Genomic DNA, 25,843 nt, shown 5'->3' on the forward strand with positions numbered 1-25,843 from the left:
CGCTTCTTGGTACAGTGCTTTGTACACAGTAAGGGCTTAATAAATGTCATTATTAGTAAGGGCTTAATAAATGCCATTATTATTATTGTTATTATTATTATTATTGTTCGCTCACTAAATACGGCTGTGAGCCCCGTTGTTGGGGAGGGACCGTCTCTATATGTTGCCAACGTGTACTTCCCAAGCGCTTCTTAGTACAGTGCTTTGCACACAGTAAGGGCTTAATAAATGTCATTATTAGTAAGGGCTTAATAAATGCCATTATTATTGCTATTATTATTATTATTATTATCATTATGCGCTCACTAAATAGGGCTGTGAGCCCGTTGTTGGGGAGGGACCGTCTCTATATGTTGCCAACGTGTACTTCCCAAGCGCTTCTTAGTACAGTGCTTTGCACACAGTAAGGGCTTAATAAATGCCATTATTATTATTATTGTTATTATTATTATTATTATTTTTATTCTTAAGCGCTCACTAAATAGGGCTGTGAGCCCGTTGTTGGGGAGGGACCGTCTCTACAGGTTGCCAACGTGTACTTCCCAGTGCTTCTTAGTACAGTGCTTTGCACATAGTAAGGGCTTAATAAATGTCATTATTAGTAAGGGCTTAATAAATGCCATTATTATTGCTATTATTATTATTATTATTATTATTCGCTCACTAAATACGGCTGTGAGCCCGTTGTTGTGGAGGGACCGTCTCTACATGTTGCCAACGTGTACTTCCCAAGCGCTTCTTAGTACAGTACTTTGCACATAGTAGGGGCTTAATAAATGCCATTATTAGTAAGGGCTTAATAAATGCCATTATTGTTGTTATTATTATTATTATTATCATTATGCGCTCACTAAATAGGGCTGTGAGCCCGTTGCTGGGGAGGGACCGTCTCTACATGTTGCCAACGTGTACTTCCCAAGTGCTTCTTGGTACAGTGCTTTGCACACAGTAAGGGCTTAATAAATGTCATTATTCGTAAGGGCTTAATAAATGCCATTATTATTATTGTTTTTATTATTATTATTATTATTATTATTATTATTATTTTTACTATTATTATGCGCTCACTAAATACGGCTGTGAGCCCGTTGTTGGGGAGGGACCGTCTTGTATTTCCCAAGTGCTTCTTAGTACAGTGTTTTGCACACAGTAAGGGCTTAATAAATGTCATTATTAGTAAGGGCTTAATAAATGCCATTGTTATTATTGTTTTTATTATTATTATTATTCTTATTATTCGATCCCCTCTCTCCGGCCGCAGGAGGAGGGGAAGGCCGCGGTTGTCGAGGCGGAGGGGGGGGGCGTCGCCATGGCAACGGGGGCGGGCCGGAGAGAAGGGGGGGGTCCCCCCACTTCCGGCGACGTCACTTCCGGCCTGGCCGCAGCTGGGGGGCACGGAGGCGGCCGTTGCCAGCCGGCCTGTGCCCGCGGAGCCCGGGCCGCGCCCTCAGGTGAGAGGGGGGCGTCGAGGGAGGCGCCCCCACGGTCCGCGTCGCGGTGTTCCCGCGAGACCGAGACCGCGAGGCCGAGAGCGCGAGCGCGAGACCGGGCGCGAGCGCGAGCGGAAGCCGCTCTGATTCGGAGGAACCGAGCAGGGATTCATTCATTCATTCACTCATTCATTCATTCATTCACTCACTCACTCACTCTCTCATTCAACCAATCAATCAATCGTATTTATTGCGCGCTGACTGTGTGCAGAGCACTGGACTAAGCGCTTGGGAAATACAAGTCGGCAACACATAGAGGCAGTCCCTACCCACCATTCCGTCGTATCTATTCAATCAATTTATTAATAATAATGATAATAATAATAATAATAATGGCATTTATTAAAAGCTTACCCTGTGCAAAGCACTGTTCTAAGCGCTGGGGAGGTTCCAAGGTGATCCGGTTGTCCCACGTGGGGCTCGCAGACTCCATCCCCATTTGACAGATGAGGGAACTGAGGCCCAGTGAAGTGACTTGCCCGAAGTCGCACGGCTGACATGGGGAGGAGCCGGGATTTGAACCCATGACCTCCGACTCCAAAGCCCGGGCTCTTTCCACTGAGCCACGCTGCTTCTCATTTGTTGCGCGCTTACTGTACTAAGCGCTTGGGAATCCATGTTGGCAACACAGAGAGGGTCAATCAATCAATCAATCGTATTTATTGTGTGCTTACTGTGTGCAGAGCACTGTACTAAGCGCTTGGGAAGTCCAAGTTGGCAACACCTAGAGATGATCAATCAATCAGTCGTATTTATTGCGCGCTTACTGTGTGCAGAGCACTGTACTAAGCGCTTGGGAAGTCCAAGTTGGCAACACATAGAGACGGTCAATCAATCAATCGTATTGCGCACTTACTGTGTGCAGAGTACTGGACTAAGTGCTTGGGAAGTACAAGTTGGCAACACATAGAGACAGTCAATCAATCATATTTATTGCACGCTTACTGTGCGCAGAGCACTGTACTAAGCGCTTGGGAAGTACAAGTTGGCAACATATAGAGACAGTCCCTACCCAACAGTGGGCTCACAGTCTAGAAGGGGGAGACAGAGAACAAAACCAAACATACTAACAAAATAAAATAAGTAGAATAGATATGTACAAGTAAAATAAATTAATAGAGTAATAAATATGTACAAACATATATACATATATACAGGTGCTGTGGGGAAGGGAAGGAGGTAAGATGTGGGGATAGAGAGGGGGACGAGGGGGAGAGGAAGGAAGGGGCTCAGTCTGGGAAGGCCTCCTGGAGGAGGTGAGCTCTCAGTAGGGCCTTGAAGGGAGGAAGAGAGCTAGCTTGGCGGATGGGCAGAGGGAGGCCATTCTAGGCCGGGGGAGGACGTGGGCCGGGGGTCGACGGCGGGACAGGCGAGAACGAGGCACGGTGAGGAGATTAGCGGCGGAGGAGCGGAGGGTGCGGGCTGGGCTGGAGAAGGAGAGAAGGGAGGTGAGGTAGGAAGGGGCGAGGTGATGGACAGCCTTGAAGCCCAGGGTGAGGAGTTTCTGCCTGATGCGCAGATTGATTGGTAGCCACCGGAGATTTTTGAGGAGGGGAGTAACATGCCCAGAGCGTTTCTGGACAAAGACTAATCCGGGCAGCCGCATGAAGTATGGATTGAAGTGGAGAGACACGAGAATGGGAGATCAGAGAGGAGGCTGATGCAGTAGTCCAGACGGGATAGGATGAGAGCTTGAACGAGCAGGGTAGCAGTTTGGATGGAAAGGAAAGGGCGGATCTTGGCAGTGTTGCGGAGCTGAGACCAGCAGGTTTTGGTGACGGCTTGGATGTGAGGGGTGAATGAGAGAGCGGAGTCGAAGATGACACCAAGGTTGCGGGCTTGTGAGACGGGAAGGATGGTAGTGCCGTCAACAGAGATGGGAAAGTCAGGGAGAGGGCAGGGTTTGGGAGGGAAGACAAGGAGTTCAGTCCACTGTGGTCCACAGTGTCGAAGGCAGCTGAGAGGTCGAGGAGGATTAGGATGGAGTAGGAGCCGTTGGATTTGGCAAGCAGGAGGTCATTGGTGACCTTTGAGAGGGCAGTTTCCATGGAAGGTAGGGGACGGAAACCAGACTGGAGGGGGTCGAGGAGAGTGTTGTTGTTGAGGAATTCGAGGCAGCGCGCGTAGACAACTCGTTCAAGGAGTTTGGAAAGGAATGGTAGGAGGGAGATGGGGCGATAACTAGGAGGTGAGGTGGGGTCAAAAGAGGGTTTTTTTTAGGATGGGAGAGACATGGGCATGTTTGAAGACAGAGGGGAAGGAACCAGTAGAGAGTGAGCGGTTGAAGATGGAAGTTAAGGAGGGGAGAAGGGACGGAGCGAGAGATTTCGTGAGATGAGAGGGAATGGGGTCAGAAGCACAGGGGGCCGGAGTAGCACTTGAGAGGAGGGAGGAGAGCTCCTCTGAGGAGACTGCTGGGAACGATGGGAGAGTAGCAGAGAGGGTTGAGAGCCGGGGGGGGGGGGGGGGGGGGGGGGGGAGTTGGAGAAGGGGGAAGGGGGTTGGAGAAGGGAGAAGCAGCGTGGCTCAGTGGAAAGAGCACAGGCTTGGGAGCCAGAGGTCATGGGAGAGGCCCATGTCCTTTCCCGGGCCTGGAATGCCCTCCCTCTGCCCATCTGCCAAGCTAGCTCTCTTCCTCCCTTCAAGGCCCTACTGAGAGCTCACCTCCTCCAGGAGGCCTTCCCACACTGAGCCCCTTCCTTCCTCTCCCCCTCGTCCCCCTCTCCATCCCCCCCATCTTACCTCCTTCCCTTCCCCACAGCACCTGTATATATGTATATATGCTTGTACATATTTATTACTCTATTTATTAATTTATTTTACTTGTATCTATCTATTCTATTTTATTTTGTTAGTACGTTTGCTTTTGTTCTCTGTCTCCCCCTTCTAGACTGTGAGCCCACTGTTGGGTAGGGACTGTCTCTATGTGTTGCCAGCTTGTACTTCCCAAGCGCTTAGTACAGTGCTCTGCACACAGTAAGCGTTCAATAAATACGATTGATTGATTGATTGATTCTAATCTCAGCTCCACCACTTGTCAGCTGTGTGACTTTGGACAAGTCACTTAACTTCTCTGTTCCTGTTACCTCATCTGTAAAATGGGGATTGAGACTGTGAGCCCCATGTGGGACAACCTGATGACCCTGTATCCCCCCAAGTGCTTAGAACAGTGCTTGGCACAGAGTAAGCACTTAACGAATGCCATTATTATTATTATTATTATCATTAAGCACTTACTATGTGCCAAGTACTGTTCTAAGCGCTGGGGTAGATACAAGGTCATCAGGTTGTCCCACGTGGGGCTCACAGTCTTCATCCCCATTTTACAGATGAGGGAACTGAGGCACAGGGAGAAGAGAAGTGACTTGCCATAGGTCACACAGCAGGCAGGTGGCTGAATTGGGAAGAAAACCCATGATCTATGACTCCCAAGCCCGGGCTCTTGAGCGCTCACTGTGTGCAGGGCACTGTACTAAGCGCTTGGAAAGTACAGTTCAGCAATAGAGACAATCCCTGCCCAGTCTACAGTCCAGAAGGGGGGAGGCAGACTTCAAAACATAATAATTGGGGTATATGCCAATAATAACAGTATTTGTTAAATGCTTACTATGTGCCAAGCACTGTTCTAAGCGCTGGGGTAGATACACGATAATCACGTTGTCCCACGTGGGGTTCCCCATTTTACAGATGAGGGAATTGAGGCACAGAGAAGTGAAGGGACTTGCCCAAGCTGACTGTGTGCCTGGCACTGTACTAAGCGCTGGGGTGGACAGAGAAGCAGTGTGGCGTAGTGGCAAGAGCACGGATTTGGGAGTCAGAAGATGTGGGTACTAATCCCGGCTCTGCCACTGGTCTGCTGTGTGACCTTGGGCAAGCTGCTTAACTTCTCTGGGCCTCAGTTCCCTCATCCGTAAAACAGGGATTAAGACTGTGAGCCCCAGGTGGGACAACCTGATTACCTCGTATCCCCCCAGCGCTTTGAACAGTGCTTTGCACATAGTAAGCGTTTAACAAATACCATCATCATTATTATTACCCCAGCGCTTAGAATAGTGCTTGGCACATAGGACGTGCTTAACAAATACCGTAATTGTTGTCATTATTATTATTACAAGCAAATCAGGTTGGACGCGGTCCCTGTCCCTCAGGGGGCTCACAGTCTTAATCCCCATTTTAGAGATGGGGGAATTGCGGCCCAGAGAAGTGAAGTGATTTGCCCAAGGTCACACAGCAGACAGGTGGTGGAGCCGGTTTTCGAACCCATGACCTTCTGATTCCCAGGGCCGTGCTCTAGCCGCTACGCCGTGCTGCTTCTCTTATCGTTATTAGTAATCGTATTTATTGAGTGATTGAATAAATCTATCTATCTCTGTGTATGAGAGATTGCACAGATTTATTACTCTTTATTTTACTTGTACATACTTATTATTCTATTTATTTTGTTAATGATGTGCATTTAGCTTTCATTCTATTTATTCTGACGACTTGACACCCGTCCACATGTTTTGTTTTGTTGTCCGTCTCCCCCTTCTAGACCGTTGAACCCGTTGTTGGGTAGGGACCGTCTCTATATGTCGCCGACTTGTAGTTCCCAAGCGCTTAGTCCAGTGCTCTGCACACAGTAAGCGCTCAATAAATATGATTGAATGAATGAATGAATGAATTGAGCTCTTACTGTGTGCAGAGCACTGTATTAAGCGCTTGGAAGTGTACATGATGCTTCACTGTTTTATCATTTCTGTCTTTTAATGGTATTTGATGAGCACTTACTCTGTGCCGGTCACCGTACTTAACGCTGGGGTAGATACAAGATAACCGGGTTGGATCTAGGCCCTGCCCCACAGGGGCTCGCAATCCACTGTTGGGTAGGGACTGTCTCTATATGTTGCCAACTTGTACTTCCCAAGCGCTTAGTACAGTGCTCTGCACACAGTAAGCGCTCAATAAATACGATTGATTGATTGATTGATTTGTCCCCATTTTACAGGTGAGGTAACTGAGACCCAGGGAAGCTAAGTGACTTACCCAAGGTTGCACGACAGGCAAGTGCCCGAGGCAGGTTAGAACCCAGGCCCGGGCTCTGTCCACTAGACGACTCTGCTTTCCAACTTGTACTTCCCAAGCGCTTAGTACAGTGCTCTGCACACAGTAAGCGCTCAATAAATACGATTGATTGATTGATTGATTTGTCCCCATTTTACAGGTGAGGTAACTGAGACCCAGGGAGGCTAAGTGACTTACCCCAGGTTGCACGACAGGCAAGTGCCGGAGCCAGGTTAGAACCCAGGCCCGGGTTCTGCCCACTGGACGACTCTGCTTTCCAACTTGTACTTCCCAAGCGCTTAGTACAGTGCTCTGCACACAGTAAGCGCTCAATAAATTGATTGATTGATTGTCATCCGAGGAATCCCGGGCAAGGACTGTTGCAATCTCCTTTAGCTGCGGGTCTCCGCTCATGGCCTTCATCATCATCATCAGTCGTATTTATTGAGCGCTTACTATGTGCAGGGCACTGTACTAAGCGCTTGGGAAGTACAAATTGGGAAGTACAAATTCAGTAACTCCCAACTCATCATCATCATCATCATCAATCGTATTTATTGAGCGCTTACTATGTGCAGAGCACTGTACTAAGCGCTTGGGAAGTACAAATTGGCAACACATAGAGACAGTCCCTACCCAACAGTGGGCTCACAGTCTAAAAGGGGGAGACAGAGAACAAAACCAAACAGACTAACAAAATAAAATAAATAGAATAGATATGTACAAATAAAATAGAGTAATAAATATGTACAAACATATATACATATATACAGTGCTCTGCACGTAGTAAACGTGCAATAAAAAAACCATCGATTGTAAGCTCACTTTGGGCAAGGGAACATATTTACCGACTCGGCTGTAGTTTTCCAGCCCACGTGCTTCGTGCAGTGCTTTGCACACCGCGAGCACTCAGCGTTGACGGTGATTTTAGACTGTGAGCCCACTGTTGGGTAGGGACTGTCTCTATATGTTGCCAATTTGTACTTCCCAAGCGCTTAGTACAGTGCTCTGCGCGTAGTAAGCGCTCAATAAATACGATTGATGATGATGATGATGATTCAGGGGTCAAAGTCAGGTTGGAGGTTAGCTCCTTCCTTCCCCTCCAGCTGGACTTGAAGTAGAAATGATGACATCCCTTCCAGGAACCTGTGGTCACATCTTGAAAGGGTGTGACCAAACCACACTTAAAATCTCTTTTAGACTGTGAGCCCACTGTTGGGTAGGGACTGTCTCTATATGTTGCCAATTTGTACTTCCCAAGCGCTTAGTACAGTGCTCTGCACACAGTAAGCGCTCAATAAATACGAATGATTGATTGATCGAGAAGCAGCGCGGCCCGGTGAATAGAGCGCGGTCCTGAGCGTCGCCAGGACCCGGGTTCCAGTCCCAGCTCCGCCACTTGTCTGCCGGGTGACCTTGGGTAAGTCACTTCACCTCTCTGGGCCTCATTTCCCTCATCTGTAAAATGGGGATTAAGGCTGTGAGCCCCATGAGGGACAGGGACTGTGGCCAACCTGATTCCTTTGGATCAATCCCAACGCTTAGAGCAGTGCTTGACACGTAGTAAGCGCTTAACAAATGCCATCGTTATTATTTATGGGTATGACAGCTGGTGTCTAGAATTGGTTAAGTAATATGCTAGCGGCCTGTGTCTTAAGGCAGCTAATATTATTAGCTAATATAATATTTTCATTCTCCCCCATCTAGACTGTCAGCTAATTCTGGGCAGGGAACACGTCTACCGACTCTGTTGTGTTGTACTCTCCCAAGCGCTTAGTACAGTGCCGTGCACACAGGAAGCGTTCAGTAAATGTGATTGATCAGTGTCTTTTCTGACCTTTCCAGCTGTCAAATTCCTCGGCAGTTTTTTGCCCTGGAGTAACTTGAAAGGAAGGTATTTTTTTCTCCTTTCTGCAACAGCCGATTACCGAAGGAAATAGCCTTTGTCACCTTTTGGGGGTATGATTCAGTGTGGCTCAGTGGAAAGAGCCCGGGCTTTGGAGTCAAGAGGTCGTGGGTTCAAATCCCGGCTCCGCCACTTGTCAGCTGGGTGACTTTGGGCAAGTCACTTAACTGCTCCGGGCCTCAGTTCCCTCATCTGTAAAATGGGGATGAAGACTGTGAGCCCCACGTGGGACAACCTGATTACCTTGTATCTACCCCAGCGCTTAGAACAATCCTTTGCACATAGTAAGCGCTTAACAAATACCAACATTATTATTATTTCTCTGATTCTGCTCCTTGTTAACCAGGCAGTTCTTGAATTTGGGTGTTCGTTCTGGTATCCGTTCTTTTTTGGCACTGGTTACTGTGCTGCCTTTTACATTTGTAAACATCAGGATGCTTGTGTGTTTGAGCCTAGAAAAGTGATGCGCAGAGAGGTCTAGAGCAACCTCAAAATCTGGGCGTCTCATCTTAGTTCCTTCTTGTTTAAAGGAAGTCTGCTATGTTGACACCCAGGGTCTTGGTCTGTTGTTTTTGAGGTTATTTCGGGGCCTCGAAAGCTAATGCTCTTAGAATCCACCTATGAATACAAGATGGGAAGTCTGCTATCCTTCATTATTTGATGCTTATCTGAGACCGTCAATGCCCTAGATGATCAATCAATCAATCGTATTTATTGAGCGCTTACTGTGTGCAGAGCACTGTACTAAGCACTTGGGTAGTACAAGTTGGCAACATATAGAGGTAGTCCCTACCCAACAGTGGGCTCACAGTCTAAAAGGGGGAGACAGAGAACAAAACCAAACAGACTAACAAAATAAATAGAGTAGATATGTACAAGTAAAATAGAGTAATAAATATGTACAAACATCTATCCATATATACAGGTGCTGTGAGGAAGGGAAGGAGGCAAGATGATGATGAATGATGAGGCAAGATGATGAATGCGGTGCAGGCTTTGGCCCTACTGCCTCCATACTTTCCCCTTCTGTTTCGGGGCATTGTATTCTAGTACACATTATGACCGAAGAGAACTTCGTTTTTCTGGTCTGCCGCCATTGTCCTAGATGTCAGAGGGAAAGACTCTCGCGAAGTCATTGTAGAGCGATCTGTGCCCTTGTACTGCGGTTACCCATTTTCTTTCCATGTTACTGAGAGATGACACTCTACCCTGCTTTTAAAGAAATTCAGAAAACGGAAGGGCCCACAACCTCCCGTGGGAATCCAGGCAAATCATTTCACAATCAGGAAATGACTTCTTATGCAAAGGCTGGGTTCTTGCAGGACTCTCCTCCCCCCACCTTTTAAGACAAAGTCCCATTTTCTTATTCACCTCGCGGCCTGTGCTTGAGAGCTCACCTCCTCCAGGAGGCCTTCCCAGACTGAGCCCCTTCCTTCCTCTCCCCCTCGTCCCCCTCTCCATCCCCCGCATCTTACCTCCTTCCCTTCCCCACAGCACCTGTATATATGTTTGTACATATTTATTACTCTATTTATTTTACTTGTACCTATCTATTCTATTTATTTTATTTTGTTAGTGTGTTTGGCTTTGTTCTCTGTCTCCCCCTTCTAGACTGTGAGCCCACTGTTGGGTAGGGACTGTCTCTCTATGTTGCCAGCTTGTACTTCCCAAGCGCTTAGTACAGTGCTCTGCACACAGTAAGCGCTCAATAAATACGATTGATTGATTGATTGATTGATTCTGACGCTGCATCGTGCCAAGTCGGGCCAGGTGCACATTGTCTGATCTCTAATTCTACCATGAGCTCAGTCCAAAACATGTAGCAGAAGTGTGCGTTGCGGCAGAACCGAGTGTACCTAGCCTAAATCCCTCGAGTGGCAGTTAAAATCCACTCATTTCATTTCATGCCTGAGCGGTGTTTGAAGCCAGCTGGTCACCGTCCTCTGAAGGATAATCTTTATGCCATGCGGAAGAACACTTATGCTGTTAGATCCCAGTCTTCTCTAGCTAAATAATCCTAGATCCTTTCATTTCTCTTCGCAGATCCTAATTATTTTCATTTTTTGGGCTCCCTTCCAAACTATTTTTAGGTGGTCAGTGTTCTTAAATTACGAAGCCCCACATGGGACAGGCCTGGGAGGTTGGGCCGGGGGTGCCGCGGGATGTGCGGGGGGTTGGAGGAGGGGGTGGCTCCCCTCGAGGAGTTTCTAACTGTTGCTCTGCCCACCCTAATCCAGTGCTTAGAACAGTGCTTGGTACATAGTGAGTGCTTAACGAATACCATTATTATTATCTTTCTACAGGATGAGTGAAGAAGGGATGTACTAATTCTTGTAGCTGGTGGGTAAGCGAGGCAAAGGGGACTCTGGGAGGGCACCCTGGTTATAATAATAATAATAATAATAATGGCATTTATTAAGTGCTTACTATGTGCAAGGCCCACGTCCTCCCCCGGGCCTGGAATGCCCTCCCTCCGCCCATCCGCCAAACTAGCTCTCTTCCTCCCTTCAAGGCCCTGCTGAGAGCTCAACTCCTCCAGGAGGCCTTCCCAGACTGAGCCCCTTCCTTCCTCTCCCCCCCCGTCCCCCTCTCCATCCCCCCCATCTTACCTCCTTCCCTTCCCCACAGCACCTGTATATATGTATATATGTTTGTACATATTTATTACTCTGTTTATTTATTTATTTATTTTACTTGTACATATCTATTCTATTTATTTTATTTTGTTAGTATGTTTGGTTTTGTTCTCTGTCTCCCCCTTTTAGACTGTGAGCCCACTGTTGGGTAGGGACTGTCTCTATATGTTGCCAATTTGTACTTCCCAAGCGCTTAGTACAGTGCTCTGTACATAGTAAGCGTTCAATAAATACGATTGATGATGATGATGCAAAGCACTGTTCTAAGCGCTGGGGAGGTTACAAGGTGATCAGGTTGTCCCACGGGGGGCTCACAGTCTTCATCCCCATTTTACAGATGAGGGAACTGAGGCCCAGAGAAGTGAAGTGACTTGCCCAAAGTCACACAGCTGACACTTGGCAGAGCTGGAATTTGAACCCGTGACCTCTGACTCCAAAGCCCGGGCTCTTTCCACTGAGCCACGCTGCTTGTCAACGTGGTTAATATTTAGCCGGATTTGTGCAGCTCGGCTTCGGTGAAGGGCACTCACAGGATTCATTCTTTCATCCCCGAGGGTCTTTTATGCACAATTTAAGACTGGCCACCGGAATGGAAGCCTTTTCCAAAGGCCTGCCTCTGGCAGCGAGCAGTGACACTGTTCCCTACATAACTGGAGTAGGCGCTCAATACATTGCCACTGATTGATTGATTGCTTCCATCTAGCGTGGCTCAGTAGACAGAGTACGGGCTTGGGAGTCCGAGGTCACGGGTTCTAATCCCGGCCCCGTCACATGTCTGCTCTGTGACCTTGGGCAAGTGACTTGACTTCCCTGGACCTCAGTTATCCCATCCGTAAAATGGGGGTTAAGACTGTGAGCCCTATGTGGGACAACCTGATCACCTTGTATCACCCCACATAGTAAGCGCTTAACAAATGTCATCATTATTATTATCCAAACCACTACTTTGCTGGTTCAATCTCTCATCCTATCCCGACGGGATTATTGCATCAACCTCCTTTCTGATCTCCCTTGGGAGTCCGAGGTCACGGGTTCCAATCCTGGCTCCGCCACATGTCTGCTCTGTGACCTTGGGCAAGTCACTTGACTTCTCTGGACCTCAGTTATCCCATCCGTAAAATGGGGGTTAAGACTGTGAGCCCTATGTGGGGCAACCTGATCACCTTGTATCACCCCACATAGTAAGCGCTTAACAAATGTCATCATTATTGTTATCCAAACCACTACTTTGCTGGTTCAATCTCATCCTATCCCGACTGGATTATTGCATCAACCTCCTTTCTGATCTCCCTCGGGAGTCCGAGGTCACGGGTTCCAATCCTGGCTCCGCCACATGTCTGCTCTGTGACCTTGGGCAAGTGACTTGACTTCTCTGGACCGCAGTTATCCCATCCGTAAAATGGGGGTTAAGACTGTGAGCCCTATGTGGGACAACCTGATCACCTTGTATCACCCCACATAGTAAGTGCTTAACAAATGTCATCATTATTATCCAAACCACTGCTTTGCTGGTTCAATCTGTCATCCTATTCTGATGGGATTATTGCATCAACCTCCTTTCTGATCTCCCATCCTCCTGTCTCTCCCCGCTTCAGTCTACACTTCCCTCTGCTGCTCGGATTATCTTTCTACAGAAACATTCTGGACATGTCACTCCCCTCCTCAAAAATCTCCAGTGGTTGCCTGTCAACCTTCGCATGAAGCAAAAACTCCTCACCATTGGCTTCAGAGCTCTCCATCACCTCACCCCCTCCTACCTCACCTCCCTTCTCTCCTTCTCCAGCCCAGCCCGCACCCTCTGCTCCTGTGCCGCCGCTAACTTCCTCACTGTACCTCGTTCTCACCTGTCCCGCCGTCGACCCCCGGCCCACGTCCTCACCCTGGCCTGGAATGCCCTCCCTCCATACATCCGCCAAACGAGCTCTCTTCCTCCCTTCAAAGCCCTACTAAGAGCTCACCTCCTCCAGGAGGCCTTCCTAGACTGAGCCCCCCTTTTCCTCTCCTCCTCCCCATCACCCCCACTCCCTCCCTCTGCCCTACCCCCTTCCCCCTCCCCACAGCACTTGTGTATATTTGTATATATTTATGACTCTATTTGATTAATGATGTGTATATATCTATAATTCTATTTCTTTTGATGGTGTTGACACCTGTCGACTTGTTCTGTCTTGCTGTCTGTCTCCCCCTTCTAGACTTTGAGCCCATTGTTGGGTAGGGACCGTCTCTATGCGTTGCCGAATTGTACTTTCCGAGTGCTAGTACAGTGCTCTGTACACAGTAAGCACTCAATAAAGATGATTGAATGAATTGAATGAATGCTTCTCATAAACATCTCCAGCGATGGTTTAGAAGAGTGATCCAGGCAGCGGAGTGAAGTATGGACTGAAGAGGGGAGAGGCTGGAGACAGGGAGATCAGTGGGGAAACTGATGTAGTAATAGTAATAATAACATTTATTAAGCGCTTATTATACGCAAAGCACTGTTCTAAGTGCTGGGGAGATTACAAGGTGATCAGGTTGTCCCACAGGGGTCTTAACAGTCTTAATCCTCATTTTACAGATGAGGGAACCGAGGCTCAGAGAAGTGAAGTGACTTGCCCACAGTCACACACCTGACAAATGGCAGAGCTGGGATTTGAACCCATGACCTCTGACTCCAAAGCCCGGGCTCTTTCCATTGAGCCACGCTGCTTCTTTAGTAGTCAAGTCACCGTAGATCTGGATGTGCTCACAAAGTCCTAATTAAAACTGATGATAGAAACGATAATTGTCATGGGTTTCTCTTTGCATCTTCTTGCAGAATTGCTAGATCAGCATTTGTAGTATTGTTTAAAGCCTCTCAGTATTTAATGCCTCCTCTGATCTTCCCCCAGTATGCACCGTTAGTGTCAAATACTCCTTGAATTTACTCTGGCGGAAATGTTACCGATTTTATTTTCCAAGTTCTTTTCGAGTCCAGGTGTTTCTGTAAACATGTGCCAATGAAAGTTGAATCAGTGTAGTATTCTGGGAGTGGTTTTGTCATGTTTTTGTCACCTTCCTGTCCACCTCTACTCATCCTCTATGAGAATGGATGGCTGCTTAGTACAAGCGCTTAGTACAGTGCTCTGCACATAGTAAGCGCTCAATAAATACGATTGATGATGATGAATGGGCTAGCCAGTAGAGGAACGGAGACTTCAACCGGGGTTCGTGAGCAGGTCTCGTAAAGGGATGGGTAGAGTCTATTCATGACTTTGCCCCACAGGGTATATTTATACTGTTAGATGTTGCCTTAAGTGACCAGATTACTTGCTTAAGTTGATCATTTTTTTTTTTTATTGTGGAAGAGGAGCTTGCCTTCTGTGGCCCAGTACTTTCAGGGACTCCAGGAAGAACTTTTTACTTATGAGATCCCATAGAGGCTGGTACCTGAGGATGCTAGAACCCTGGCATTTCCCCAGTAAGTAACCTCTGAGTTGAAATGTTAGGGGTAAAGCACTGTTGTTGGCACTATTTAATTTACCTAACTTTATTGAAGGGACAAAGTTGCATTTATTTCAGCACCAGTTGCCGGAGCCTGAAAAAAAAGGTGTATTATCCTCACTCTTCCATTTGTCTTAGTTCCTGATACTCTGTGAGACTGAAGATACACGTTTTAAATGTTGCGACGTTGCCTAGTTACGTGTTGTTGGCAAGTGATCAAAAGAACTAAGTAGTGGTGGTCATGTTTCCCCATGACTTCCTTGTTCTGCTTTCACTTAATTCAGGCCACCAGTTACCTAGCCTGCCTTCGGAAGACTATTTTCTTTATCTGGTGTCTTTTCCAGTACGTTTAATTTCTTCTCCGGAATGACTGAGTTTTCTTAGGATCTGGCTTTTCCGTGGATTAATGAACACGTTTTATACAGTCATTTGTTGAGGCTAGCGGAGAATGTTTTATTAATGCTGCAACTAATATAAATGGCTCAGTGGTCATTCGGGCTAGGTCAGAGTCTCTTGTTTCAGCCTGTCTTTGGAAATGATTCCTTTAGTTGCCTCCAATAGAAGAAGTCGAGATTTGAACATTCAGCTGCCAGCAGGAGCTTCCTGGAACATCAGTTTTATTTCCTGACCAGTTGTTCTTAGGACGACATATCTCAGGGCTTTATTGTTTTTTCTTGATTTTTTTTGTACATAGATTTTCCACAGTAAATGCAGCCACTATGGAAGACACCGCGGGTTGTTCTGGTATTTTCTGCATTTTCAGTATGGTCATTTAAATTTGAAGAACAATTTCAGGATTTTTAGAGTTCCCTAACTTATTTTCTTACTGTTCTTTGTGAAGTCATTACTGTTTTATTTCTTTTATGGTGTTTGAGGGACCTTCTTAGGGAAAAAAGGCTTAGGGAGTGATAGCTTTTGTTAAAAGCCCAGTGAACTAAAATTTTAAGAAGTTTGCAAACCACTTGTTCTTTTTTTTTCTTCCTATTGATGGTAGTTTCACTGCTTACTAGTAGAGAGTACGGAGGGGAAAGGTGATAAAACTTAAATGTTGATTTTGCTCCATCTTAAGATCTGGAAGAAAGGACTTGGGGAGGAGTTTGAACTGAATATTTAAAGGAGTTTTGGAATCTTCATCAGTTTCATTTTAGTTGTGCCGTGCTACTCTCCTGTTATCTCAGAAAGCCAAGACTAGGCTATATTGAGTAATTTGTGCATTTATGCTGATGTTCCTGAAGGTTGGCACTGGCTAACTTCCCACCAAATGTGCTAAAATGGATTTTCTTGAATGATTAAATAGATTTACCCATTGGCCTTGTCGAGCCCAACTAACTATATTCAGCTTGAAAGTGTTTAGCCCCAAAGGACTGTCTGTTTACTAGCCATCAGCACCAGAGCATTTGTCTATCCAGGGCCCCACTTTTCATTTTAAGCGATGGAGTGAATTTAGGAATGGGCCTGGCCGAATGGAGGAAAAGCAGGTGGAAGGGGAGTAGGGAAAATAGCAAAGGGGAGGGGGAGAGGAAGGAAAAAAGCAGTCACCCTTACTTCTCCTCCCCCTCCCCTGCTGCTGCCCACTGGGGAGCCGATGGAAGCTGCCCCGGTGCCTGTGCCACAGGGTTATGTTTGTGGGACTGTGCATCCTTTCCCAGTCCCCGATGAGAACTGGAAACTTTGCAGTGACACCCTCTTCTGCCGCCACAACATCCTCTGTCGTTGCCTCCGTGTTGATACGGGCTGTTCCCGAGCTGTGGTGCCAGTGTGGCTTGCTTTCTGGGCCACCGTTGCTGCCCAGGCCGGCGGCGACAGCTCACCCACCATGGGAGCCACGGGGTTGGGGTGGACGTGACCCACCCCGACAGGTCGAGGGCTTGGGCCCACATCTTCCCGTTCACGAACCATATCCATCGAGTCTCACTTCGACTCATTTCCTAAAGAAAATACCCCTTAATTAACCTTAACAAATGCCATTATTATTATTATTATCATTAAGCACTTACTATGTGCCAAGACCCCCATCTTACCTCCTTCCCTTCCCCACAGCACCTGTATATATGTATATATGTTTGTACATATTTATTACTCTATTTATTTATTTATTTTACTTGTACATATCAATCCTATTTATTTTATTTTGTTAGTATGTTTGGTTTTGTTCTCTGTCTCCCCCTTTTAGACTGTGAGCCCACTGTTGGGTAGGGACTGTCTCTATATGTTGCCAAGCGCTTAGTACAGTGCTCTGCACATAGTAAGCGCTCAATAAATACGATTGATGATGATGATGATTAATTGAATGGTTAGCAAAGTGGCACCTTGGCTTGACCATTTTCCTTGTGCTTATGCGGCACAGTCACTCCTGCCTTCACTATTTACACCAACGTACGGATCACGCTAAGCTTAGAGGAAATTCAGGTTGTGGAACTAACGTGTCTACCAACTGTATTATATTGTACTCTCCCAAGCGCTTCGTATAGTGCTCTGCACAGGGTAAGGCCTCAATAAATTTGATTGAATTCTCAGTCTTATATCATGTTCTCTCCAGATTGCGTGAAGAAAGCAGGTGCCTTAGTGGAGTTGACTGTTAGGAGAGTTCCAGTTGTACTTTCCCTGGCACAATTATTTCAGTTCTTGTTGACAACCGCATTACCATAATATGTTGAGTTTTATCCTCATGCCTCAAGTGTATAATGCTCCAGTCCTTCCTTGATGCCCTTTATCTTCCTTTCCATCCAGCTTGATAGGTATTCCGGTAAACTGCGTATTCAGGTTAGTAAATCAGGTTGGCGACAGAAGGCAACTTTTCCATATGTCCCAGGGCTTAACATTTTTAATTAAAATACTGTATTATTACATGATACGGAATACTTGGTAACCAGGTAGCCGAATGATTCGTCTCTTGTATTTCTCATCTCGCTACCCTAGGTTCACTTCAAAATATAAATAATAATAATGGTATTTGTTAAACGCTTACTATGTGCCAGGCACTGGTGGCGGTAAAGACAACCAAGCGAGTTGTAGTCCCTGTCCCACGTGGGGCTCACAGCCTAAATAAGAAGGTGTAGGACCGTATCCCCGTTTTATAGTTGAGGAAACTGAAGCACAGAGACTTTGAGAGACTTGCCCAAATTCACACAGCAGGCAAGAGGCGCTGCCAGAATCAGAACCACTGACTCCCATGACTCCACTAGGCCATGCATCTTGCAGTTGTAGTCGTCTGGTTTTTAGTGTCTCCCTGTTGCTTTTTAGATCAAATTCAAAAGTTTTCTTCCCTTTATAACCTATTCATGTTTTTGCCCCTGCTTACTCGCCTGCTTATGCATCTCCTCCCGGTGAATTCTCCAACTGGACGTTTTCTTCTTTCTTCCAACATTTCCAACCAGACCCTTTCTTCTTTCTTTCAGCACCCCCAACTCCCAAACAGAAGATTTACTGTTCCCTGTCTCTATCTTTGATCGCTCTTCTGGACCCCTGCTGTCCTCTGGGCTACTCTCTCCTTGTCCCAGACTCTGGTATGTGTAAGAGGCTTATGACTTAATTTGCTTGAGACCCTTGTTGGTGCTTTAGATAGCACTATCTTCTGCTACCCTTATCTGTTAATGCATGTATCTAGGGCAACCTCCCATTCCCCAGCCAACAAGGCACACTGACTCCTTCAAAACCCTTGGCCAAAATCACTTTTTTGAGGAGCTCATGCTGAGACACTTGACTAGAGATACATCACCGTTGGCATGTATATTGGAATAGACCATGGCCTAGTGTATAGAACATGGGCCTGGAATCAGAAGAACCTGATTTAAAATGCGATATGCCACTCGTCTGATGTGTGACTCTGGGTTGGTTTCTTAACTTCTGTGCTTCTTTTATCTAATCTGGAAAAATGGGGAATAAGACTGTGAGCCCCATGTGAGTCAAGGACTGTGTCCAACCTGATTAGTTCGTATCTACCCCAGCGTTGAGTACAATGCTGGCACTTAAGTAAGTGCTTAACAAATAACATACCAAAAAAAAACCACACTGCTGAATTAACGCAGTAATATTTGTATAATTTGGATCTCCGCGCATCACTTCAGTGCACTCTATTTTTCCACTCTTTGTGTTTTGTATGTTTTGGTTTCTACTTCTGCTTTTTTGCAGACCAAGCTTCTCTAAGATGCCTGGCATTTGCACTTAATAGAATCATTGCATTTTTCTGTGAGTTCACATAATGCTCACTTGTCTGTGAATATATATGAAGGCAGCTCTTAGGATTCCTAATATATGAATTACTATCTTAAAGCCTTAGTTATCATCTCAGTGCTTAGAACAGTGCTTTGCACATAGTAAGTGCTTAACAAATGCCATTATTATTATTATTATTATTATTATCAGGCTATCATAAATGTTCGCTGCTACTGGATCCGGTTATGTGGTGCCAGGGTTCACCTGTCCAATAAGGATGTTTATGCTTTGAGAATCTAGTTGTTACTACGGTGTCATAGGTATGACCTATTGAGTCACAATTTGCTGTCCTCCAAGTCCCAAATATTCTGAACATTTCTCCCCCAGTAAAATCATAACTCACAAAACCTACATGTTCATATGATCTCTCTTGTTACTTTGTCCCTCTGACTTTTCGCCAGTGTTTTCAGATTCTTTTCTTTGTTTTCACCATCCCCCACATAACTGAGAAGTTCAGAGATTGGAAGGACAGGAGAATAAGTATCTTTAACTGGATATGGAATGGGACTCTGCATTTATACCGTGTCTCTTACTATGCTTCCCAATTAATTTTTCCAAGAAAATTGAATAAAATAAATGCTTGCCTGAAAGGGCACTGTGGCTTTGAGCATTAATTTTATTAAACCTGGAGAGTTTTGAGAATACTGTAAAAATAGATTTGTCAGACGATCATATTGTCTTAAAAGCCAAGGTCCTATGCGTTTGGATCTGTAAAATGGGGATTAAAACTGTGAGCCCCCCCACGGGACAACCTGATCACCTTGTAACCTCCCCGGCGCTTAGAACAGTGCTCTCTACATCGTAAGGGCTTAACAAATACCATTTTTAAAAAAAGGAAGAAAAAGTTTACACATATCTAACATGAAGATTACCAGCTACATGAAATGGTTACTCAGTGAATTCTTTACCAGCGTGTAAGCAGTTGGAAGGAATCTTTTATAATTGTTTCAAGCTTGTATTGAATTTAGGAGATCTGAAAATTTTCCCCATTCCAGGAACGTTTGTATGTTGGTGCACTTTCTTATTGAAAGAGGAAGAAACGCAAAAGATACAGCTTCCCACACCTTTCTGAAAATGAATGAAGGCACGTTATGGGCACGGAATATGTCTAATGTTATATTGCACTCTCTCAAGTGCTTCGTTTAGTGCTTTACAGACAGTAAGCACTCAATAAATGGGATTGAATGAAATAGGATTGAATGAATGGGTTTCTTCTGTGCGTTCTCGGGAATGGTGGACACAAATCCAGCATTCCCCAGCAACTTTGACTTTGTTCACGTAAAATAGCGTGGAGCTGCAAAGGCCCCCAAGCTCTGGCTTTCCATTTGGGATCCTCCTACATGTTTGCACTCCTTCTACATGTTTGCATCTTCACTCTCCCAATCCCATGCTCAAATAAAGCCCTCCCAGACAACTATGGCTCTCCAGAGACCGGTAAGCACCGTGGCGCTGCTTCCTTTCTGTGACTTACCTTTCCTGAGTTCTCATGCCCTTATCTTCAGGTGGAAAGTTTAGTTTGACTGGTGGAGAGCAAAAGGTATCATTGAAAAACCCCACTTGAGCATTTGGAAGCCTATTCTAGCGTGAACTTGTTTGTAATATGTTATTAATTAACAGAAAATGTAATTTCCTGTTACCATTTTATGTGTCAGCTCTTCAACGCAGGGTTGGTGTACATGTGTGTGAATGAGTCAACAAATATGTCTCCTTAATAGGACATATCATGATTCAGCCATATATTTTGATCTTCATAGAACTTTTTTTGTTTTTATTAAGGCTTGTGATAAGAGCGAAATTTTACTTATTCATTAATTCCTTGGCAACCTGTGTAGAGCCTGAGAAGATCACTGGTTTGTTTCAAATACGTCAACCCTAATTTGTTTTGAATGCAGCTTAGAAAGAGAGACTAAAGATGTAACAAGAGCCAATAAAATATTTTTAGTTTTTCAAGCTGAGGAAAGTAGCAAATGGTCACTCATTCATTCATTGTCGTATTTATTGAGCATGGTGTGCAGAGCACTGTGGTAACAGCTTGAAAAGTACAGTACAGCAGTAAAGATGAAAAGAAGCTAGAAATGACATCATCCACAAGACTGCAAAATGATAAACTTGATTTTATTCTGCACTGTGATTATTTCAGAATCCTCATGTACATTTTACTGATTAAAAATTCATTTTGTATAGTCAAACGTATTAACTCAGTATAAAGAAATTTCTGTGTGTTTCAGATATGAAGAGCTAGTAGGGAGTTGGCACTTTAAAGCTGTGAATGTAATTTTCCCTACTTCATTTCATTGGTTTCCATTTTAAAAAAATCTCCCTTTCCTCCTCTGGCTATGGTGACTGTATCTTTCAGGTGTTCACCTACTGAACACCTAATGTTTCGTTTTCTAAAGGTAGTCCAGCTGATCGGGATTGGTCTCTAATCAGCCTTTCTTAGTGGATAAGGGATTCTGTCTTCCTGGGGGGCTTTAGTCTAGTCTTCCTTTCCAATGACATTTGAGCTTGCATTGACTAATAATAATGGTATTTGTTAAGCGCATACTGTGTGCCAAGCACCGTTCTAAGCGCTGGGGTAGATACAGGGTAATCAGGTTGTCCCACATGGGGCTCACAGTCTTACTCCCCATTTTACAGATGAGGGAACTGAGGCTCAGAGAAGTTAAGTGCCTTGCCCAAGGTCACACAGCAGACAAGTGGTGGAGCTGGGATTAGAACTCACAACCTCTGACTCCCAAGCCCGGGCTCTTTGCACTAAATCACACTGACTGTAGAAAACGTGATAGGTCTGGCTTATTGTAAATTGGGACTCGCAAATGGAGTCCCCTTGCCTGGAGCTTTGCGACCATATGACTTAGAGAAAGCTGCATGGCATAATGGATGAGATTACAAGTCTGGGAGTCAGAAGGTCATGGGTTCTAATTCCGACCTTCCACTTGTCTGCTGTGTGGCCTTGGAGAAGTGACTTAACTTCTCTGTGCCTCAGAAGTTACCCCTATCTGTAAAATAGGGGTGAAGACTGTGAGCCCCATGCAGGACGGGAACTGTGCCCAACCTGATTTGCTTGCATCCACCCCAGCGCTTAGTACAGTGCCTTCTCAGTGAGCAGAGGTTTTAGCAAAGAAGGAATTCATTCATTCATTCAATTGCATTTATTGAGCGCTTACTGTGTGCAGAGCACTGTACTAAGCGCTTGGGAAGTACAAGTTGGCAACATATAGAGATGGTCCCTACCCAACAGTGGCCTGACAGTCTAGAAGGGGGAGACAGACGACAAAACGAAACATATTAACAGAATAAAATAAATAGAATAAATGTGTACAAATAAAATAGAGTAATAAATATGTACAAACATATATACATATATACCGGTGCTGTGGGGAGGGGAAGGAGGTAAGGCGGGGGGATGGGAGGGGGAGGAAGGAGGAATTGAACCAGTGTCAGTGCTGCATGTAGCAAACATTTTAAGAGTTATATAAAATAAGCTGTGTAGTCTGAGCTCAGGTGAACATCAAATCATCATAGGCAGATTTTTCTGTGAGGTGCTTTTTTGTGCATTCACTTGTTAACATTTGTTAATGGCGTACACATAATATTTTATGGTATGGATTTTCATTGGTAAATTATTAGTACACGTTTACATTGCTCTGTTGCTTTTAGAGAATGTATTACCTGTATTGTAAAATCACTTAACTATATTCAATTTTTAGGATCTTGAGAATTCATTAATGCAAGTCACATTTTCTTTGGGAAGCTACATTTTGTTTAGCATTCTTTCACTTAATGCTCTAGAACTAGATGTAGAGAATTAATAATTTTCATGTGTGCCAAGTGGATTCTTCTTTGAGTTGTTTTAGTGAACTTCATCCAGATTTCCCCAAAACACCACGTGGATGGCTCATAGGCAATGCCCAGAGAGCCATCCATCCTGAAGATGTTGAATGATCTTCCAGGCAATAATAATAATATTGATGGTATTTGTTAAGCGCTTACTATGTGCCAAGCACTTTTCTAAGTGCCAGGGTAGATACAAGGTAATTAAGTTGTCCCACGTGGGGCTCACAGTCTTCATCCCCATTTTACAGATGCGGTAACTGAGGCACAGAGAAGTGAAGCTGCTTGCCCAAGGTCACACAGTGACAAGTGGCGGAACCGGGATTAGAACACCCTCTGACTCCCAAGCCCAGGCTCTCAGATGAAAAGGAGATCGAGCCGTTCAACTAATAGTAGGTAACACTGAAAATGTGACCCTTTCTACCAAAGCACACATAGGTTAATGATAATTATTGTGGTATTAAGCACTCAGCGCTCAATAAATACGATTGAATGAATGAATAGGTAAATGAAGGCACAGAGAAGTTATGTAACTTATGTAAGAGCATTTGGTTTAGCCTTGTCCAGCCTGTTTGGGAATCATCACAATTAGGAAAGAAGTTGTGTGCATGGTGGGGTGGGGGTGAGGGAGAGTTGGCAGTTCACCCTAGCAGTTTTTCGTCTCCAAGATTGAACTTCTTCCTCGGCCCCTCTAGATTCCTGGCTGATGTTGGAAGTGGGAGAGTAGGGACCTCGAGTAACCCTGTAGGATTTTGGTTCGGAAAGGAAGAAAAGCTGGAATTTGCACTCAGCCTTGGAAGTCAGAAAAGGAGCAAGGCACTTTTGATCTTTGCCAAAATCAATGAGAAGGTTGGAACCGGTAATAGCATCTCAGATCATTAATTCCTGCTAGAAGAGTAGCTTGATAGTTGGAGATACGCTTTTCTGAAAACCGTATCTTTTAAATGAGAAATTATTTTGAATGATATTGGGGAATAAATCCAGAATCCACAACCTTATTGCATTTCTTTTTCCTGTGTTTCAGTTAAGGGCAAGTTTTTGAATGGTGACTCTGTGGTCCCTACTGTAATTGTGAAAGGAAAAACAGAGTTTGAATAGCTGCCTTATCAGATGCTTTATAATCACATTTGGGTGTCTTGGAGCAAGGATTCATTCAAGGAAAACATTCCTGCTAATTAATGCCTGGAAAAGTATAGGTTGTTGAAATCTTCCAGTAACCCCAGAGTTTCTTTTACCAGGTTGGGTGAACAAGAAGCCAAAATTGGCTTGATTGAATTTCAGTCCCTCTCAATTGAAGGCAACGCCCTGCCCAAAATTCTCAAGCAGAAGAGAGTTGCAAGCAAGCTGATAGGTATAGATTAAAGTTGTGCTGCTCCACTTTAATTGGTCACTGCTCTCTTTAAAATAATCATTTAACTATTTCTGAGCAGGGATCAGTCAAGCAATCAATGGTGCTGAGCACTTACTGTATGTAGAGCTCTGTATTAAGCGTCTAGGAGAGTACAGTACAACAGAATTAGTGGACACATTCCCTACCCATAATGAGCTTAAAGTCTAGAGTGGGAGGCAAATGTTAGTATAAATAATGTATAATATATAATTTAAAGAAACACACATAGTGTTGTGGGGCTGGAGGTGTGGCGAATATCAACTGTCCAAAGGTCACGGGCCCAAGTGCATAGATGACGCAGAAGGAAGAGCAAGCTGGAGGGGGAAAAGGCTTAATCGGGGAAGGCGTTTTGCAGGAGATGCGACCTTAGCAATGCTTTGAAGCTGGAGAGGGTGGTGGTCTGGCAAATATGGAGGAGGAGGAGGGAGTTCCAAGCCAGGGTGAGCATGTGGGAAAGCGTTCGGCGATGAGACAGATGAGATTGGGGCACAGTGAGTAAGCTGACTCTGGAGGAGCCGAGTGTTTGGGCTGGGTTGAAGTAGGAGATAAGTAGGATGCGGCCAGCTGATTGTGTGCTTTAAAAGCCAGTGGTAAGGAGTTTCTGTTTGATGTGGAGATGGATGGGCAGGTATTGGGAGTTCTTGAGGAGCTGAGGTGTGGACGTTTTTGTTGAAAAATGAGCCATGCAGCAGAGTGAAAGGTGGACAGGGAGGGGGAGAGACAGGGCCAGATGGTCAACGAGGAGGAGAGACTTATAGAAACTCAGTGTGCCGCTGCTTGGAATCAATCCATCAGTCCATAAGCGTTAGTACAGTAAACTGCACACCGTAAGTGCTCAATAAATGCTGTTGATCACTAGCATTTAGTGAGTGACGTCTGTATGCGTAGCAGTAAATAAGCATTGATTCTTGCCCTTAAGGAGTTTACTCCCTAGCCTGGACCTACCTAGGTTCTTGCTTCTATAACTGAATGCTGCAAGTCTGGGAGATTCCAGTCTTAAATCCTTCTCCTTCACCTCCGTATCCCTGTTTTCTCAGTGACTCCCTGGAGCTCTGGCTCCTGTGGGGGATGCAGATCCAGGACCGGACCTGTCTGGCTGGTAGAGCGATATTTTCTCCCCAGTACCGCTGTAGCTCTTGATCCCCAAAACCCGTGCGGTCTGGGGTCACGGGTGGGCCACGAAACATTTCTGGGCCCCGGCCACGCACAGAGCAACCTAAATGGGCCACAGTCAGACCATAAACTATTAAGGGTAGCACGTCCTTGGCCTAGATAAGCCGCACGTAGGTTATCAGCCTGTTGTTGGGTAGGGACCGTCTCTATATGTTGCCAACTTGTACTTCCCAAGCGCTTAGTACAGTGCTTTGCACACAGTAAGCGCTCAATAAATGCGATTGAATGAATAAATGAGAGATAGCTGTACTTTTATTTGGCAGTGCCAACTTTCATTTCGAGGTCAGAGGTGAATTTGAGGCACAGCTTCAAAGGGGTGGAGTTCCGAGACTGCACGGCTTTGAAGACAGAAGCTCCTGCTGACCTTCAGTGGCTCACCAAGGCCCTGGCTGGCACCAGTGTTTGGAAGGGGATGGGCCCCGGTCTGCACTGGAGCCACATGGTCTTCACCTGGTATCTGGTTGCTAGCTCTCTTCCTCCCTTCAAGGCCCTACTGAGAGCTCACCTCCTCCAGGAGGCCTTCCCAGACTGAGCCCCTTCCTTCCTCTCCCCCCGTCTCCCTCTCCATCCCCCCCATCTTACCTCCTTCCCGTCCCCACAGCACCTGTATATATGTATATATGTTTGTACATATTTATTACTCTATTTATTTTACTTGTACACATCTATTCTATTTATTTTATTTTGTTAG

General features: G+C 45.4%; 1 protein-coding gene across 8 annotated transcripts in view; it reads left to right on the top strand.

The window, feature by feature from the left end:
• The first annotated feature begins 1,397 nt into the window (after window positions 1-1,397).
• Window positions 1,398-25,843, top strand: part of ARFIP1 (ADP ribosylation factor interacting protein 1) — a 121,238-nt gene continuing 96,792 nt past the window's right edge. For 3 of the 8 annotated variants that reach the window (XM_038755029.1, XM_038755030.1, XM_038755033.1), the window contains exon 1: window positions 22,874-22,981. In XM_038755029.1, coding sequence (XP_038610957.1) covers window positions 22,951-22,981 — 31 coding nt within the window. In that variant the 5' untranslated portion in view covers window positions 22,874-22,950. Of the gene's footprint in view, window positions 1,452-22,873; window positions 22,986-25,843 lie in introns of those variants that run through there. The other 5 variants (XM_038755036.1, XM_038755032.1, XM_038755035.1 and 2 more) reach the window with 5 other exon arrangements.

Source organism: Tachyglossus aculeatus, chromosome 12 (genome assembly GCF_015852505.1).
Source record: "Tachyglossus aculeatus isolate mTacAcu1 chromosome 12, mTacAcu1.pri, whole genome shotgun sequence".
Taxonomy (NCBI): Eukaryota; Metazoa; Chordata; class Mammalia; order Monotremata; family Tachyglossidae; genus Tachyglossus; species Tachyglossus aculeatus.